The sequence below is a fragment of the Chanodichthys erythropterus genome, chromosome 10, assembly GCF_024489055.1.
Source record: "Chanodichthys erythropterus isolate Z2021 chromosome 10, ASM2448905v1, whole genome shotgun sequence".
Classification (NCBI taxonomy): Eukaryota; Metazoa; Chordata; class Actinopteri; order Cypriniformes; family Xenocyprididae; genus Chanodichthys; species Chanodichthys erythropterus.
Genome location: NC_090230.1, coordinates 57,056,645 through 57,077,288, shown reverse-complemented (window position 1 = coordinate 57,077,288; position 20,644 = coordinate 57,056,645). Strand labels below are relative to the sequence as shown.

The 20,644-nt window shown below is 35.2% G+C and overlaps 1 protein-coding gene across 3 annotated transcripts in view; it reads left to right on the top strand.

Annotated features, from left to right (window-relative positions):
* LOC137028927 (ephrin type-A receptor 5) overlaps positions 1-20,644 on the top strand; it is a 101,163-nt gene that overhangs the window by 59,332 nt on the left and 21,187 nt on the right. For 2 of the 3 annotated variants that reach the window (XR_010896218.1, XM_067398335.1), the window contains exons 6-9: positions 6,001-6,125; positions 9,185-9,344; positions 10,050-10,155; positions 14,923-14,990. Coding sequence is in view for 2 of the 3 variants with exons in the window: in XM_067398335.1 (XP_067254436.1) it covers positions 6,001-6,125; positions 9,185-9,344; positions 10,050-10,155; positions 14,923-14,990 (459 nt within the window). In the remaining variant the exon portion in view is untranslated. The remainder of the gene's footprint in view (positions 1-6,000; positions 6,126-9,184; positions 9,345-10,049; positions 10,156-14,922; positions 14,991-20,644) is intronic. The other variant, XM_067398336.1, reaches the window with a different exon arrangement.

The following is a 20,644-nucleotide window of genomic DNA, read 5'->3' as shown; positions in this document are numbered from 1 at the left end:
ACATGCAAATATTTGCTTGGAAGATTTCGCCTACACAAAAACCAATATTGCCTGGAGTCACTGTGGCAACGCCAGGAAGTGATGCTGCTCACACTAAGCTGGATTCTTGTATGACAACTGCGATTAAGCTAAAGCGGCTCGTCTGTGTGAAATAAAAGACAAAAATAGTTCGCTACATGAGTTTGGTGTGGAAGTAGTGACATTCTTGCTGTTTCGTGATTCTACGGCTGGCACAGATTTCGAGCGTTTCCAAATTAGAAGATTCTCACACTAGATGAAGGCAACACTTCCCATTTGGAGGCATTAATCAGAGTGCTATCATCACACTTCCTCAGACACGTTTCCCGCAGAATGCATCTGTTAATGAACTGAGAGGCAGCACTTTGGCGGGACCTTTGCATTGTGAGTTGTCATTGGTGACAAAACTGTTGAGGACTTTATTACCTTTACATTTTATAGCTAACAGTATTTTGCAACTCACTGTTTGTCAAGTGTTCTGAATCTTTGGCCATTTAGAAATGGAAAAGATCATTCTCAAGCTGTAAAATAAACACTATAAGGATTTATCACATTTATTAGATGGTTCTCAATTTACTCAGTGAAGCTTGTAAGATGAAACCTGCTAAATGGATTTGCATATCAAATGGGTTTTATAGGTAAATTAAAGTATGATCTACTTAGTCCATAATACTCTATGCATTTAAAAAACTGTAATTGATTCAATGGGACATTTCATGCACAGTACAAAAAATACTGTTAAATGTAAAGTTTTTGGAAGTGAAAAAGATCAAGTGATCTTATAAGTTACAGTGAAAAACTGTAATTGACATTCCCAGGATTCCCTGTGTGACACTTCACAGTTTATGGTTTTTCGTTTAAATAAGTGTTAGTGTAAGAAAGTGTTTTTCCTTTCTTTCTTTTTCTTATCAGTTATGTACATTAGTTATGTACATTAGGGTTTTATGTTACATATTTAATGTTAAATTGATGTTTATTGCATTATTTAATGTGTGTGTTATCATGATGTTGTTTTGTGTTGTGTGTATGACACTGTGTTAATCTTCTATATATTAATATTTCAGCTTGTGGAAGAGCTACTTGTGATTAACTTTGATTCATGAATTTATTTTTACCATCTGTGTTTTTATAGTGGCTTTCAGTATATTACAAAGGTATGAGGAAAAAAAAAATAATAATATGGTGTATTAACATTATTTCAGTTTTATCTCATAAAATATACAGTTCCTTCAGAAGATTTGGATTAAACCACTATTTTCATATGGTTTACTTTTATGGGGCCTTCATGTACTTTTGCATGAAAATTTTGGTTGGCCTTTTAATGGATGGACAAAAATGATGAGAGAATATTAAAAATATCTTCAATCTGAATATAAACAAAAGTCTTATGGGTTTGGAACAACATGAGGGTAAACATTTTTTTTTTTTTTTTTTTACATAATTTTTTATAAAATTATGACAGAATTTTAATATTTTAGCATTATTTATATACTATTAAGATATTTATTAATAGTTTGAATTTACTTTAATTTTTATATTTTCAGTCATTCAAATTTTATTTTACGTTTTAGTAATTTTATGTGCTTATGTAAAATTAGTTTAAGTAAATTATTTATTTACACTTACATTTGAGTTTTAGCTCTTCAACTTAAATATCCAAGGCAACATGACTAATTTCCAAAGGGTTAGTTCACCCAAAAATGAAAATAATGTCATTTATTACTCACCTTCATGTCGTTCCACACCTGTAAGACCTTCGTTCATCTTCAAAACACAATTACAATATTTTAATTAAATCTGATGGCTCCGTGAGGCCTGCATTCACAGCAATGGTACTTCCTCTCTCAAGGTCCATAAAGGTACTAAAAACATATTTAAAACAGTTCATGTGAGTTCAGTGGTTCTACCTTAATATTATACAGTGTCGAGAATACTTTTTGTGCGGCAAAAAATAAAAATAACGGCTTTTCAACAATATAGTGATGGGCCGATTTCAAAACACTGCTTTGGAGCTTTACGAAACGAATCAGTGATTCAGAGCGCCACAGTCACGTGATTTCAGCTGTTTAGCTGTTTGATAGGAAATCCGAATCACTGATTCATTTCGTAAAGCTCTGAAGCAGTGTTTTGAAAGCGGATCATCAATATATTGTTGAAAAGTCGTTTTTTTTTTTTTTTTTTTTTTTTTTTAAATATTCTCGTCACTTTATAATATTAAGGTAGAACCAGTGAACTCACATGAACTGTTTTAAATATGTTTTTAGTACCTTTATGGATCTTGAGAGAGGAAGTACCATTGCTGGCAATAGAGGCCTCACTGAGCCATCGGACGTAATCAAAATATCTTAATTTGTGTTCTGAAGATTAACAAAGGTCTCTTACGGGTGTAGAACGGCATGAGGGTGAGTAATAAATTTCATTAACTAACCCTTTAAGTTATGACATGTGAATTACAGGTATTCTAATTGCTTGGAAATCTGCAAGTCATTCTGTAGGCAAAGTTTTTGGGTGGGCCTACCTATATGTTTGGATATATATTCTCACTTTCTGTCACACCCAATGACTATTTTGTTTGATGGATCCCCTGCTGATGTTTTTGTTTCGTGCCATCACCAATATAGATCACAATTCCCTGTGCTGACCTTAAGGATTATTGAGAATCAATAACTCAAAGGGCCGCGTCTCCCGCTTGACTGAAAGTCAAACATTTAACAGGCTGCCAGAGCGTTTAAGTGGCCCATCTACCCTCCACAATACCTCTCTTTCCCTGCAGGCCTGCAGATCAGGTTGCCATAGTATACCATTTCAGGCTTTTAAGATAGGAATGATTACAGTTTTGTCCGGGCAAAAAGGATACAGTTACTCTTTGTTTGGGAGAAAGAGGATGGGGGAAAAGACTTTTCTTTGCTTTCCTTTGGTGGGGTTCTATTGAGCTATTGGATCAGTGCTTGAAGGATCGTCCAAATAACTTAAACGCGTTTTATCTCTGGGACACAGTCCGACACTTCTGTTAAGGAATATAAAGTCGGGTTTGATTTCAGCGGCCCACATATAGACAGATAGGGGCTTTTTTTCTTATAAGTGACACTAAATACAGTAATAATGGAGGAAAGGTGGGGAGAAAGAAGAGAGAGCATTTGGAAAATGACAACTGAATTTAAAGTTTTAGTTTACTGTAACTTTTATGTGTTTATTCTACACAGGATGTGGGTTTTACAGTATGAGCTTTTCTTATAATTCCTACAGTGCAACGACAGTCTAAAGTCTCAAGTCTGTCTCAAAATGATATAATTTACAGTGGCCCCAAATATGACGCATACTTTAGGTACAAAATAAGACCTTTCCAGTTTGTATGATAATGTAGTTTAGGAAAAGGAAAAGTTGACCCAAAAATGAAATTCCGTCACCATTTTTTTCACCCTGTTGTTCGAAACCCATAAGACTTTCATTTATATTGTGAATGAAGATATTTTTAATATTTTCTCATCATTTTCCTGTCCATCCATCGAAAGTCCACAGAACCATAATTTTCAAGCTTCAAAAAGTACATAAAAACCTCATAAAAGAAATAACTAAGTGGTTTAATCCAAATACTCTGAAGAAATGTAATCGCTTTAAATGATGAAAACAATTTTCTATATATAGGTTTGAAACAACATGAGAGTGAGTAAATGATGACAGCATTTTCATTTTTATGTGAACTATCCCTTTAACCTGTAGGCTTCAGGGTTTGTTCATATACTGTAAAACAGATAAATGACATTTTCATAAAAAACAAACAAATAAATAAATAAATAAATAAATATAAATGTAAAAAAAAAAGGTAGTTTTACAAGACTGACCTTAAATCTAAAATAAAAATATATATTTCATATATACCAAATAAACTTTTTATTTATTTATTTATTTTTACCTCATAATAATCAAAATTCATCACAAGTAGCTCTTCCACAAGCTGAAGTAAATACTAATATATAGAAGGTGCACATCTTACATCACGGTAACACGACTCTAAAATAATGCAAAAATAAAAAAAAAAATAAAACATTATTTTAACAACATAAGATGTAACATAAAACCCTAATGTACATGACTCATAATAAAAAAATAAAAAAAAAGTAATAGTTATTTCAATGAAAAAAAAAAAACATCAACTGTGATGTGTCATATGGTTTTTCACTTCACTTCCAAAAACTTTACATTTAACAGTATTTTACCGTAAAATTACAGTACATAAACATCCCATTAAATCATTTACAGTTTTTTCAACAAATAGGTGTGATTAATTGCAATTAATTACAGAAAAATGTGCAATTAATTAGTTATTTTTTTAATCGATTGACAGCACTCGTTTTGATGTTCTTTTTGTTGTGTTGTCCCTGTGTTCATAGTTCCTGTGCTAGGTCCCTGTTTCTAGTTCCTGTGCGGCAGTGCTTCCGGGTCCTAACGCTCTATCTCATACCACAAGAAAACAACAAATGGTGCTAATATACACACACGATGTGGTGTAATACTACAAAAATAAAATTATAATCATAACCTTTATCTCCATACCAAAATTCCAGATGGCCAGACAATGATTCATCTTTTATAAATCGTTAAAATATTAAGGTCGGTGACGCTGTGAGCACAGAGACTGTCGTGTAGACTGTAAGTAACTTATTTAAAATGTTTAACTTTTTAAAAGGTTTGATGTTTAATATGAATAAATAGCGCTCATAAACAGCCGTCGATGGCAATCTTAAGTGAAATGAGTCGAGGCTTGGACCCGGAAACGGCGTTCCTTACGTCATGACTTAACAAGCAGATACTGTAGGTTACTAAGTAGTTCCTTGGTTGTTACTATGGCTACTTATTTAGTCCACCTGTGTCTTGTTTTTAGTTCTAAGAATATGTTCTATATTGAGCTCAGGCACATTATATATAGAACTTTTTAAGGGTTCTCATCATGGGATAATTTCATGGATTTTGTTTTAATTAACTTTTGATTACATTTTATGAATTAAACAGTTTGTAAACAACATACTTTATGACTATGAAAAAAAAAAAAAAAACTGTTAAACATGAAAGTATCAAGAGTCATTTAAGATGTTTCTCTTTATATAGAACTTTTCAGTTAGATCCTGTATAGAATCCCACTGAACTTTTGTATATATCTAGCCCCATGGTTCTCTTTAGTTTGTCACTTATTGGCATGGCTGTTTTGGTGTTGGTCTCCTTATCTGTTGGCTATCTTCCTCTTCTAGGATCATCTTCTTGTTTTGTATAATAAAGTATTGCTGCACTTAGATCCTCTACCCCACTCTTCCCCATCCTGCACCTTGACAACATGTAGCCATTTCAGGTTGTGCATTACAGTGATTTTAAGATACAGAAATCCCACTTTCCCAGTAAAATCTTTTGAAAAAAGTTTGAACTCCATTTTAATCATAAAACTATAATATAACTGTTAATATTTAATGTATTGTAAGTATAGTATCAGTAAAAAACTGTTTTATAGACAATTTAATATAAACTATAAAACAATTTAATTCGTGTTGAGAGTGATGTCATATGTGGGACTTTATGAGAAGGAGTTAAATCCGGATAGATTTTGCTATGCATTATTTTATCTGCAATAATTAGGTTGCACAAACATTAAAGTGCCTGAATCCACTTTCAAAGCAATCAACTAGTTAAGAAGAAAGACATTCTCTTTGATTGTCTCTACCACTGAAATTTTCTGATTTTTTTTTTTTTTTTTTTTTCTCTGAACAGTATGAAACACATTAAAGTAATTAGCACAATATGATATTTCATTTAATTAGAATTGCTAAGGGGATGGACTTATCAAAAATAACTCTCAAATATATAGACTTAGAAACTTTCAAATAAGATTTACAGTACATTGCATCAGGACTTCACTGCATCACGCAAGAAAATACATTTTCTGCTTGATTTGATGAAAAATAGTAAAGTGAGACGTAACTGTTTTGTTCCCAGCTCCGTCTCCTATAACCGTGGTGAAGAAAGGCAAGACAGCGAAGAATAGCATCACAGTGTCCTGGCAAGAACCTGACCGACCCAACGGCATCATACTTGAGTATGAGATCAAGTATTTTGAGAAGGTAAATATGCATGGTTAAAGAATACATTTGCATATGTTCAGATTACATTTCACCTTAAAACAAAGAAACAATATTATTAGGGCTGTCAAGCAATTGACATTTTAAATCAGATTAATTGCAAATTAATCACACATCAAATTTGGTTGAGACATTTAAAGTCATTATTATGTTAAATGAGAAAAGCATCAAACAGACATTACAAAAAGCAGAAATAAATATTTTATTTGATTCAGCATATAATTTATTACACATAAAAATGAAGACTTCGATGGCCATGATGGTAAATGAGTTTTTTTATTATTATTTTTATTTATTTATTTTTTTTCTCATTGAAATGATGCTCTAAATAAGAAACTAAAGCTGCATGAGTAAGTCATTGAGTCCTTCATTCATTTGATTTGTTCAAACAGCTGATTCATTTAGGAATGAAGTAAAGATTCTTCTGCGAGAATGCAGTCACCGTATGACATCAAAGTACCGTGAGAGCAATTGGAGAGCATATGACTCCTTATGCATTTGAATCGCTCTTGTGGTACTTTTATGTCATGGCGATCGGTCTGCAAAGCGCCAATGCATCTCGAACAAGCCTAATGTATCTTTTTATGAATAGGCCATTGAATTATTGGTTCACCTAATATATTCACTCAAATTGCAGATTTATTCAGAAACGAAACCCCACTGTGTGCTGCTTGGAGACTCACAAAAGTTCTGCTGTGGATTGATAAGCAATATTTTTGAAAGCAAAATTGAGCAAAATAAACAATATTGTGTCTAAAATACATAATATTAACTTCTTAGTTGTTGAACTGTTATATAAAATCAATATCATATTTGCTCTTGTGCTATTCAGGACAAAAACAGCACGTGTGTGATATCACACAGTGAGTAGTTGCCCTGCTTCATGTTTGTCACCATCAAATGTATGAAATGTAATATGAGGGTGTTTCTGCAACTATGGGCACTTTTGACTCTTCCAAATTTAAAAATAAATAAATAAACCCCTATGAATTTCAGTTTTAACCTTAACAGTCTGTAATACACATAAAAATGTACACAAAATTGAATGTAGTCATTAAGATTTTAATCTGGAACATGTTTCTTCTTCTTACATTTTACATCTTCTTACATTTGTCAAAATGTCCTTACCACAACATTGCAATAATGTTAATTTTATATCTTTTTTTTTTTATTTTTAATTTCTATAAAAATTTTATACATTTACATAATTACTTCCAATATTTATACATTTTTGTAAATTCTGATATTAAAATTAAAATTAGGGGATTTTAGGATTTTCTTTGTGCCATGGGAAATTTTGACACTAACCTTAAATATCAATTGTTTTCATACACGCCAATGATAAAATATTTAGCTTTTTATGACAGATATTATTTTAATATGCAAATCATCTCTACTGTAGTGTTGAAATAATTTTTGCAAACAAAAATCTGATTAATAATTAAAATAAATCATTGCTGCGGTAATGACAATTTTTGTTAAGGACACAATGTTAATGAAACATGTTAATAATGTAACTTAAATAATGGTTTACTGTAGAGAAAAAAAAAAACAGTAACAAACACACACATAAGGTGTTTTGTCAAAAAGTTATTGGACACTGAACTGATGAAAAGCAGGAACTTAAATACACAGATGATTAACTAAAATGACAGCTGTGATTATTAATTAGTGTCCATGGTTACTGATTGTGGTGGGAAAATAGAACAAAAAACATATGTGATGAATTAAAACAAACTGAAAGTCCATGAAAACTAAGACAAACTGAACATGACTGTGACAGTACACCCCACTCCAGCAAGACCCGACCTCTCGCCATAAAGGAACAACAAAGTTTTTTGTTGTTTGAATAACATAAGTGATGGACAGCAGCAGGTTATTAGACTACTGTCACTTTAAGAACTAATGCATGGATCCAATACACTGATACATATCCTATATTCTTCCAACTGTTTACGTATACTCACCAAAACGGACATTTTGACATAATTTTGTGTGCATTTGACAATTCAAGCATGAAAAGAGAACTCAATTCAGTACTCGCAGTACTGTGTGCACATAGAAAGGCGGACTGAATTGAGCTCTCTTTTGTGTCGTCATACTTTTTTCAGATTTATCCATGTTTTTGCTGTCTCCCAGACATTTACAATTTTTAATGTTTTATGAGACATGCAACAAGTGTATGCCAACTCATGTCCCGCCGGGTAGATCAGCACGTTACAATTCAAATGTGCGCATCTATCACACAGGACATCATTCTTACTGGATCTCTACCCAAACCATCCCTCCCTAAAATTTTTGTCTTGTTTTTAATTGTTGACGAAAATGTCAATAGAGTTTTGGCATAGTTTTTTGTTATTTGTCATTTTGTCATTTTTATTTAGATATCTCGATTTCTTTATTAAAAAAATGGAGTTGATGAAAATTATGGCAAAAATTATTCATCAACGAAATTAACCCTGAGCTCTGGTTGTGATTGCATGGAATAGAATGACCAGTATATCACTGATACGTTTGTACGGCAACATGAGGTTGACTAGACATTGAGAGAATTATTGCTCTAATGAAGTGACGTTGCCAGCAGCAGGGTTGTCGTTGAGTGTCTCACCAGACCCCCCACTGGCGACAACCCTCACAAAGCCTGAAACTAAATCCCCTCTCCGATCACCATCTCTGATTGCTCCTCACCTTGCAGCATTTTCCGGCTGCTTTGTTGAGCCATTTAAAGACAGAATTCGGTTGAAAATGAGCCTTAGCTCCTCATGACCTCAGTGTTTTGGACCGTTCTGTGAAACACTGATACGATGCACTTAGAAAAAGAAAAAGCTATGACGCCCCACACCCGGTCATATGAAAGCTAATGGACGGAGCACTTAACACAGGGCTTTAAAACAAAGCCAATGAAGACCATGAAAGCGATCCTCTCCACTGGCCCCAACACACACACTTTGCCATTCTCTCATGGGATGCAAGGCCTTTATCCCTGGTTCTTTCCCTCTCTGACCATTTTTCTCTTCTCTTGTCTTCTGGTGGCTCTATAGGATCAAGAAACAAGCTACACCATCATAAAGTCAAAGGAGACAGATGTTTTGGTTGATGGCCTAAAACCTTCTTCCGCATACATCTTTCAAATCAGAGCACGCACCTCTGCAGGCTACGGAGGCTTTAGTCGCCGCTTTGAGTTTGAAACCAGCCCTTACTGTGAGTCAAACAGCATTTTTTTTTTCCTCATGAATTGATGAGCTATGTTCATAGTAATTGTAAAATTGTATATGCACTGTAAAAAGGAATTGTTGAGAAAATCTAAAAGTTCAACCAACTTTATGCATTAATTTTTTTAGGTTCTCTCAACTATTTCTTAAAAATTGCCCAAGTAACACTAATTTGTTTTGGTAATTTGAATTTGTTTGTACACTCAATGTAAAATGTCTCAATGAACTGATGTGCAATCACTCATATCTTGAACTTGTAATATGATTATTTTTTAACATTAGTAAACAATCTAGTTAACAGGACCTTTTGAGTCATAAATGCTAAGAGATATTTGACAATAATCATATCAATAGAAATCAATTTTGGCCACTACCATATGATTGTTAATAATTGAAATCTGTAGTTCCCTCAGTGTATTTATTTGCTGAATGAATCATTTATGAACAAATTCAAATTGACAACAAATTAGTGACAATTATGCAGAGCCCCTAAAGGGACATGGTGGGGGGAAAATATGAGTTCCCTCTCAAAAACCTTTGCGTTCCCCCAAGAAACGTGTTCGTTTGCAAAGAACTCAAATGGTTTGCAGGGGGAAAGTTTCTCAGGGAATGCAAAACATTTGTGAGAGAACAAAAAGCATTGACAATGACATATAATTTTTCCTCCTTTTGGTTTCTCTTCTCTCTGCTTCAGCAGTAGCGGCCTCCAGTGAGCAGGGTCAGGTGCCCATCATCGCTGTAGCTGTTACTGTGGGCATCATCCTCATTGCACTGGTCACAGGTTTCCTGATGAGTGGCAGGTAAGAACACACCACAACAAAACACCAAGCCAAGTAGCATTCATTCGAAGGTGAACACGAAGAAGAACATGTTCCTGGATCAAGTCAGGTCAAGTCAAGTCACCTTTATGTCTATAGTGTTTATACCATACAGACTGTTTCAAAGTAGCTTTACAGTGATAACAGGAAAATGATTCAGTGATACAACCAGAGTTCAATTCATTTGTACAATAGCTGTCATTGTTCAGCTGAAGTCAGTTCAGTGTTGATTCAGTTCCATTGCAAAGACCATCAATTTTTAAATTAGTTCATTTAATCTATAAACCAGTTCTTCAGAAAACAGTGATGTCGTCATCCAGTTTAGTTTAGTTCTCATTTAATAGTGCCAGTGCAGCCAAATCAATAATATTGTTGATCCATCTTTTTTGATCCTGGAACAACATTTCAATCAACCAATTACATTTGAGGGACAAGTTTACAGTTTATGTCATGTTTTGGGTTTCAACCAAGGTTACGTGTTTCTACATCTGTTATTCACCTATCATTTCCCTCTGATTTTATGGAGAAGTTATGGGTGTTTAAGGCTAGAGGAGACTGTCCTCCCAAAAAAAAAAACTCGACCCTATATGTCCTTTTTCAAGCACCTTATTACAACCTATATTTACGTTTTGAAGTCATGCACCCTCTAATGGGCGTAAAAATAATGACAGTGTGCTCTGCCAATTAAGCTACGCGAAACCCGGAATATGACGCAGATAAAAGGGAATAATGCATTAAAATGAAAGTGTCCTGTTGTCGATAAGGGCACAACTTTAGCAAACGCTCCTATGGGTCCTATTTCAGGGAAGTGACAAACAACCTATTTGGTTGTATTGTTTGGAGAACATTTTGGGCTAGAGATAGGGTTAGGACTAAATTTTCACACAGGAATGTTGGAGGATCAAGAAAATATGTTGATCCAGGAACATGTCTGTCATGGAAAAATCACAGTGACCTTTATTTTAAGGTTAGAACAATCCAAAGAAAAACATTTCTCGATTTGTGTTTGCTTTTAATTAAGTAACATGGCTTGCTTTATATGATAACTAGTAGGCTTCAACAACTAATTGATAATGAAAATAATTGACAGTGATTATCAATTAATTTCAATAAATAAACAATAATACTGGGTATTCATAAGCTGGCTGTACGTTCCTAAACCCTTATTATACCCTTATATACAATCTTATTTGCATATTTGCTGTGTCAGTGTCATTGAAGAATGCAGAACGTGATCTATACATTAATGCTCAAGCATGTTGTTGGACATTAAATGTATTTTTAAAATAAGACATATGACGCAAGTAATTACATTTATATTTTTTGGAGGACAACAGTGGGCAGGATTATTATTATTATTTATTATTATTTTTTTTTTTTTTACAAAAATAAAACAGTACAAGTAAAATGTGCCTTAAAAAAATGATTAACCGTATACACAACTGACAGATTAATCAATTATCAATAGATTAATTGTTAGTTGTAGCCCTAATCACAAGGTTTTTTGTTTGTTTGTTTTTGAATGTTTCTGGCTGTCAAACATTAATAGTATATACTACAAATAATTAGTTACTTGGGCAAATAGTTATTTGGGCAACCAGTGTCATCAGAAAGAAACCACCTAAAATGCAGAAATGATTCTAATGGTCACAAAAATGCAAGTAACATAGAAATTATGTTTTAATCTGTATTAAAATGCAATATATATATATATATATATATATATATATATATATATATATATATATATATATATATATATATATATATATATATATATATATATATGTGTGTGTGTTTACAGTATCATCACTTTATTTACATCCATATCAATACATTTGAGCATATAAATTGGTGTTGCTGTCAGTTTTAATTGTCATGCATTAAGCTAGTCAAAGACCTCATGGGGGGAAAATTACTTGCATCTACATCTATGATCAGTTGCCACAGTTTTACAGTGGGAAAAATATGCACCTCCCTCTTCTTAATGTAAACAATGGTGGAAGATTTGTTTTCACGATCACAAAACACAATGGCAGAGCTCGACGAGGAGCCAACAACAATATCCTGTTTCATTTAGGCTGTCCTATTTTGCATTTTCAGGCACAACATTTTAAAATGAGAAAGTAATGCATGCTATTGTCCTCACAGGCTAGAGGAAACACACTGAGACGTGTTCTGTGTATCTATAATAAGCAGCACACAATTTACTGTAATTACTGGAAGTGCATTAGGTGTAGATATAAACATACATTCATCCTTTGTTTGCCCTTATGAAATGCTATGTTTATTCAAAATAGATTAAATATTGAAAGATATATTGACAGGAAAATCATTTTCTACATCCAGGGAATATACGTGAACTTTTATGTCATAAATGTTTGATATAATTTTAGATACCACGAACGCAAAACATTTCCATTGTACATTTGGACATGAAGATGTATTATAGTTTAAATTTATATAAAATCCAATTAGCTGAACTAGAGTGCTTTTTTAACCCACTTAAGTAGGTTTTAAGTATATATTAATATGTAATTTCATAATTACTTATATTGTATTTGATATAGGATTAGGATAGGATTTGGAACAGAAGTGTACTCCAGAATCTATACTGATAAGCATTTATGGTAAACTAAAATATATTTTAATGTCATTTCTATTGAAACGAGTATGTCATGTATTTAAATATATCTGTAATTACACATTTGTAATGATGAAGATCCAATTTAGTCAGCTAACCCTAACCCTTTCTTCTAGGCAGTGCTAATTAGCCAATGCTAACCTCAAAGAGTGTATACTATTCTCTTACACTATGCACTATGTGCTCAACCATCTAATGTATGAATTGTATAAGGCTATTTTGTCATTCAGTATCAGAGTCTCACAGCCCATTTGAGTGCATGAAGTCCAAAATTCCACACATTTCTTTTTTCTTTTTTTTTCCGGTTAATTAAATGCATTGAAGTGCACTTTTTCTTATTGGAATTTTCACTACTTGTACTATTTATGCTACAAAATGGCATAGAATAGTGAATACAGTTATTAACCTTAAGTCACTCCTCACACTTCACCCTTGAACTGAGCCACAGCCTTTAATTCAGTGCTGTCAAGACCTCACTTAGATTGACGATTGGCTCGAGAAGACCTCAAAAAGACATCAGCGGGTGGAATTTCTTATAAGCCTCAAGATTGCCACTTGAAGTTGGAATTGTTTAAGCAAGGGTTAGGATGTCCCGCAAGGGTGTGATGGTTTCAAGCAATTACTCTTAAAGTGTATATCAGAGTATCATGTGGACCACAGCCTTGACACTTCCGTCACCTTTCATGTCACAGATCGTTTTGAAGCACGCTCTCCTGCAGGAAGCAATCAGGGTTGTTAATAGCCTCCTTGGCCTTACTAGGTCAAGACTTATTCATGAATGAGCTACAAGGGCACCATCAGAAGGGCTATTACAGCAAGCTGTCTGGAGAACAAGCCCTTACTAGACAGGGTTGTTAGTATAGCTGTCAGAGAACTGCAGTGATTCGAAGGTGATGGTGCAAAGATTTTGGGTTGAGTCGAGGACAATGGCTGAGAATGTACACCGGACCTTCCTTATTAAAATATTACACTTCATAATGATGTGACTTTTTCACATACATATATTTTGTAAACCTTGATACATTTTTGATGAATAAAAAGTTTAAAAGAACAGCATTTATTTTAAATAGATTTTTTTTTTTTTTGTAATATTAAAACATCACCTTTGATCCATAAAAAAAACTAACTTTATACTATTCAGAACAGTAGTTTGTCTTACAGATTTTGATTGTGTAACTTAATTTGTCAGTTTGAGTCCTAATTAATTCAGCAGAAGAATGTGGAGCACAGGAAGAGGCGGGGCTTCAGGGTCGACATACTGGTCAGACTTAAACTCATTAGCTCTGCACTAGTGGTATAAAGCATGTGTTCCTCCCCTGGGGCTGGAGCCATCCACATCCCATGGGACTGCACACTATGGGTATTACTCATAATAAAATACTAGTGTGCTGCATTTTAGAACTTATACTGATATATATATATATATATATATATATATATATATATATATATATATATATATATATATATATATATATATATATCAGAGAATTATTCATTCCAGTGTCTGTTTCGCTTTAAAACACGAACTCACTGTCATATTCTGTCATTGTATCTGAAGAGAGTATATGTTCTTGTCTGAACGGAACGTCAAAAAACTCCACCGCTGTATGGCCATATGATATGAAAACTGTTTCTCAGCTGGATAAAGCAAACCATCTTATTGCTATGAAAGTTTTGATGGATGAGGATTGCATAAGATTGATAAGTGTGCGATAAAAAAAAAAAAAAAAAAAAAAAAAATCTATTGACATATACATTTATATATGTAAAGTGGATGCCTTGTTTATTCCAGTTCATTGTGGCTGGATGTTCACTTATTCAGTTCACACACATAAACACTCTGATGGCAGATAAAACAATGATGCATTGGGTTCACTTAAGACTGCTGTCATATTGCATGTGTGTGTGTTTGGATAGTCCTCTCTAGGGTATCCCTGTGCTGAAAGCAAATAAAACCATTACAAGCCCTGTATCAACTACCCCTCCTTTATTAAGCAGATTCAATTAGTAGTATTTTTTAGGCTTTTTTTTTTTTCCTAAGAAATGGCTTAGAAAAAAAGGAAACGTTCTATAAAGAATAACACATGTCTTCTTTTTCATAGACGTTGTGGCTACAGCAAAGCCAAGCAGGATCCAGATGAGGAGAAGATGCACTTTCACAATGGTCACAGTAAGTCTAACAGAAAGGGACAGACAGACACATTTGGGTTCACCCAGAGTTCAGTAGGCTAGTCTCATCCTCTCATAAGCTCCAGTTGTGAGGGCAAAAGTGACGTCAAGGCAGTTCAGCATGACTGATTTTTGTTTTGATAGTAGTTTCACAGCCCTCTAGTTGTTTGTATTGCTGTTATATTATGCATTTATATTAAATCCAGGGATTTCCTCTTTGAGGGGGAAAAAAAAGGGTGTTTTTTTTTTTTGTTTTGTTTTTTCACAAAACATCCGGTGTTATTATGGTACACACATTGAAAAAAAACATATACATATTGGTAAAATTAAATTATTAAAATTACAATTATTCATTACAAGAAGTATTAACAATTGTCAATTCTATTGGCAACCAGTTAATAATGATGATGATAATAATAATAATAATAATAATAATAAATATAGCTGCGAGCAGCGATGGCGGGCCCAAGCCCGGTGGCACCGCCACCCCGGTGGCTTCAGGGCAACTGTGCACAGCGGGCAATAGGCACTTAAAATGGTTAAACATCAAAGGACTATGTCAAATTCACTCCACATTTACTGCACTACAAGGTGCCGTTATAGAGCCCCTCCTCCCTGCCCATTTTCAAAGGATTACATGTGCCAAGTTTTAACATTATTCTGATGAATTTTGAAGCAAATCAGGTAAAAATAAGAGGGTGATCTCAATGTATGCTGAAAGTGACACATTTTCTGCTTCCAGTTGGTGGCGCTATGACTTTGAATCACAATAGTCAAATCCATGTGATCAGCCTTGTACAACGAAGACTAAGCCAAGTTTCATCAAAATCAATTAATGTATGCAGAAGTTATAACACTTTGTTTCCCTTTTCTTGCCATAAATTTGTTGCCTCGCCACGGCCAAACCGTTTGAGATATCCAAAATCTGTTTGCAATTAAACAACTTCAATGTGTTAGCAACAAGTTAAAAAAGCTTGGTGTAAATTCGATAAACCCTGTAGGAGTAGTAGTATAAAATTCATAGCCTGTTTTCAAAAAATTAACATTCAAACCAAAATAGCTGACTTCCTGTTGGTCGGAGCTAATGAATGTAAATTAGAAAATTGTCCGGCTTGATGAGAATAATATGTGTACCGAGTTTGGTGACTGTAGGAAAAACTAACCCCCACTTTTGTCAAAAGGTGGCGCTACTGAGCCCCTCCACCACGCCCATTTCTATGGCTTTGTCCATGTCTACTGGTTGACAATATTGATGTGTGTGTCGAGTTTCATGCAATTTGAAGCATGTTAAGAGCCTCAAAAACACTCAAGAATATTATTACAGTTTGACCTGTTGCCATGGCAACAATATTTCAAATATCAAAATCCTGTCATAGGTCTACATCTGCTGTGTATTGACATTACACTGATGAAGTTTGAAGCAAATCAGGTAAAAATAAGAGGGTGATCTCAAAGCATTTTAAAAGTGATACACTTCTTGCTGCCATTTGGTGGCGCTATAACTTTGACTCACAATAGTTACATCCATGTGATCAGACTACTACAACCAACACACTCCTGAAGTTTCATAAACATCAATCAATGTATGCAGAAGTTATAACACATTTCCTGTTTCCCTTTTCTCGCCATAAATTCGTTGCCTCGCCACGGCCAAACCGTTTGAGATATCCAAAATCCGTTTGCAATTAAACAACTTCAATGTGTTCGCAACAAGTTAAAATAAGCTTGGTGTAAATTGGATAAACCCTGTAGGAGTAGTAGTATAAAATTCATAGCCTGTTTTTTCAAAAAATTAACATTCAAACCAAAATAGCTGACTTCCTGTTGGTCGGAGCTAATGAATGTAAATTAGAAAATTGTCCAGCTTGATGAGAATAATATGTGTACCGAGTTTGGTGACTGTAGGAAAAACTAACACCCCCACTTTTGTCAAAAGGTGGCGCTACTGAGCCCCTCCACCACACCCATTTCTATGGCTTTGTCCATGTCTACTGGTTGACAATATTGATGTGTGTGTCGAGTTTCATGCAATTTGAAGCATGTTAAGAGCCTCAAAAACACTCAAGAATATTATTACAGTTTGACCTGTTGCCATGGCAACAATATTTCAAATATCAAAAATCCTGTCATAGGTCTACATCTGCTGTGTATTGACATTACACTGATGAAGTTTGAAGCAAATCAGGTAAAAATAAGAGGGTGATCTCAAAACATTTCAAAAAGTGATACACTTCCTGCTGCCAGTTGGTGGCGCTATAACTTTGACTCACAATAGTCACATCCATGTGATCAGACTCCTATAACGAACACACTCGTGAAGTTTCATAAAGATCAATATATGTATTAAGACGTTATAACACATTTCCTGTTTCCTTTTTCTCGCCATAAATTCGTTGCCTCGCCACGGCCAAACCGTTCGAGATATCAAAAATCCCCTGGCAATTTTTAATCATCAGTGTCTTGACTTCATGCTGACCGAGTTTGGTGGCGATCGGATTAATCGTCTAGGAGGAGTATATCAAATTCCAGAGCATGCGTTTTTCAAACAACCCTTAATAGCTGACTTCCTGTTGGCGTGGCGATTAACTTAGAGCGCGAAAGTTGTTCGGCCCGATGAGGTCTATATGTGTACCGAGTTTCATACTAATACGTGCAAGCATGTTTAATATATGGACCAAATTTTCAGACTTTTTTCAAGGGGGCGCTGTCGAGCCCCCCTGCCACGCCCAGGTACCAGCCTCTCCGGCGTCCTAATGGCCGCGGATTCCAATGTGTGTGCCAATTTTCAAGAGTTTTTGAGCATGTTAAGGCCCCCAAAAAGCCCCGGAAGACGGAAAAAGAAAAAAAAAAAAAAATAACGAGCAGCGATGGCGGGCCCAAGCCCGGTGGCACCGCCACCCGGTGGCTTCAGGGCAACTGTGCACAGCGGGCAATAGGCACTTAAAACGGTTAAACATCAAAGGACTATGTCAAATTCACTCCACATTTACTGCACTACAAGGTGCCGTTATAGAGCCCCTCCTCCCTGCCCATTTTCAAAGGATTACATGTGCCAAGTTTTAACATTATTCTGATGAATTTTGAAGCAAATCAGGTAAAAATAAGAGGGTGATCTCAATGTATGCTGAAAGTGACACATTTTCTGCTTCCAGTTGGTGGCGCTATGACTTTGAATCACAATAGTCAAATCCATGTGATCAGCCTTGTACAACGAAGACTAAGCCAAAGTTTCATCAAAATCAATTAATGTATGCAGAAGTTACAACACTTTGTTTCCCTTTTCTTGCCATAAATTCGTTGCCTCGCCACGGCCAAACCGTTTGAGATATCCAAAATCCGTTTGCAATTAAACAACTTCAATGTGTTAGCAACAAGTTAAAAAAAGCTTGGTGTAAATTGGATAAACCCTGTAGGAGTAGTAGTATAAAATTCATAGCCTGTTTTTCAAAAATTAACATTCAAACCAAAATAGCCGACTTCCTGTTGGTCGGAGCTAATGAATGTAAATTAGAAAATTGTCCGGCTTGATGAGAATAATATGTGTACCGAGTTTGGTGACTGTAGGAAAAACTAACCCCCCCACTTTTGTCAAAAGGTGGCGCTACTGAGCCCCTCCACCACGCCCATTTCTATGGCTTTGTCCATGTCTACTGGTTGACAATATTGATGTGTGTGTCGAGTTTCATGCAATTTGAAGCATGTTAAGAGCCTCAAAAACACTCAAGAATATTATTACAGTTTGACCTGTTGCCATGGCAACAATATTTCAAATATCAAAAATCCTGTCATAGGTCTACATCTGCTGTGTATTGACATTACACTGATGAAGTTTGAAGCAAATCAGGTAAAAATAAGAGGGTGATCTCAAAGCATTTTAAAAGTGATACACTTCTTGCTGCCATTTGGTGGCGCTATAACTTTGACTCACAATAGTTACATCCATGTGATCAGACTACTACAACCAACACACTCCTGAAGTTTCATAAACATCAATCAATGTATGCAGAAGTTATAACACATTTCCTGTTTCCCTTTTCTCGCCATAAATTCGTTGCCTCGCCACGGCCAAACCGTTTGAGATATCCAAAATCCGTTTGCAATTAAACAACTTCAATGTGTTCGCAACAAGTTAAAATAAAGCTTGGTGTAAATTGGATAATCCCTTTAGGAGTAGTAGTATAAAATTCATAGCCTGTTTTTTCAAAAAATTAACATTCAAACCAAAATAGCTGACTTCCTGTTGGTCGGAGCTAATGAATGTAAATTAGAAAATTGTCCGGCTTGATGAGAATAATATGTGTACCGAGTTTGGTGACTGTAGGAAAAACTAACCCCCACTTTTGTCAAAAGGTGGCGCTACTGGAAAACCCCTCCACCACGCCCATTTCTATGACTTTGTCCATGTCTACTGGTTGACAATATTGATGTGTGTGTCGAGTTTCATGCAATTTGAAGCATGTTAAGAGCCTCAAAAACACTCAAGAATATTATTACAGTTTGACCTGTTGCCATGGCAACAATATTTCAAATATCAAAAATCCTGTCATAGGTCTACATCTGCTGTGTATTGACATTACACTGATGAAGTTTGAAGCAAATCAGGTAAAAATAAGAGGGTGATCTCAAAGCATTTTAAAAGTGATACACTTCTTGCTGCCATTTGGTGGCGCTATAACTTTGACTCACAATAGTCACATCCATGTGATCAGACTCCTATAACGAACACACTCGTGAAGTTTCATAAAGATCAATATATGTATTAAGACGTTATAACACATTTCCTGTTTCCTTTTTCTCGCCATAAATTCGTTGCCTCGCCACGGCCAAACCGTTCGAGATATCAAAAATCCCCTGGCAATTTTTAATCATCAGTGTCTTGACTTCATGCTGACCGAGTTTGGTGGCGATCGGATTAATCGTCTAGGAGGAGTATATCAAATTCCAGAGCATGCGTTTTTCAAACAACCCTTAATAGCTGACTTCCTGTTGGCGTGGCGATTAACTTAGAGCGCGAAAGTTGTTCGGCCCGATGAGGTCTATATGTGTACCGAGTTTCATACTAATACGTGCAAGCATGTTTAATATATGGACCAAATTTTCAGACTTTTTTCAAGGGGGCGCTGTCGAGCCCCCCTGCCACGCCCGGGTACCAGCCTCTCCGGCGTCCTAATGGCCGCGGATTCCAATGTGTGTGCCAATTTTCAAGAGTTTTTGAGCATGTTAAGGCCCCCAAAAAGCCCCGGAAGACGGAAAAAAAAAAAAAAAAATAATAATCCTTAGAAGAACAAGAGGGCCCTGCGCGAATTTTCGCTTGGGCCCTAAATATAGCTGCGAGCAGCGATGGCGGGCCCAAGCCCGGTGGCACCGCCACCTCGGTGGCTTCAGGGCAACTGTGCACAGCGGGCAATAGGCACTTAAAATGGTTAAACATCAAAGGACTATGTCAAATTCACTCCACATTTACTGCACTACAAGGTGCCGCTATAGAGCCCCTCCTCCCTGCCCATTTTCAAAGGATTACATGTGCCAAGTTTTAACATTATTCTGATGAATTTTGAAGCAAATCAGGTAAAAATAAGAGGGTGATCTCAATGTATGCTGAAAGTGACACATTTTCTGCTTCCAGTTGGTGGCGCTATGACTTTGAATCACAAT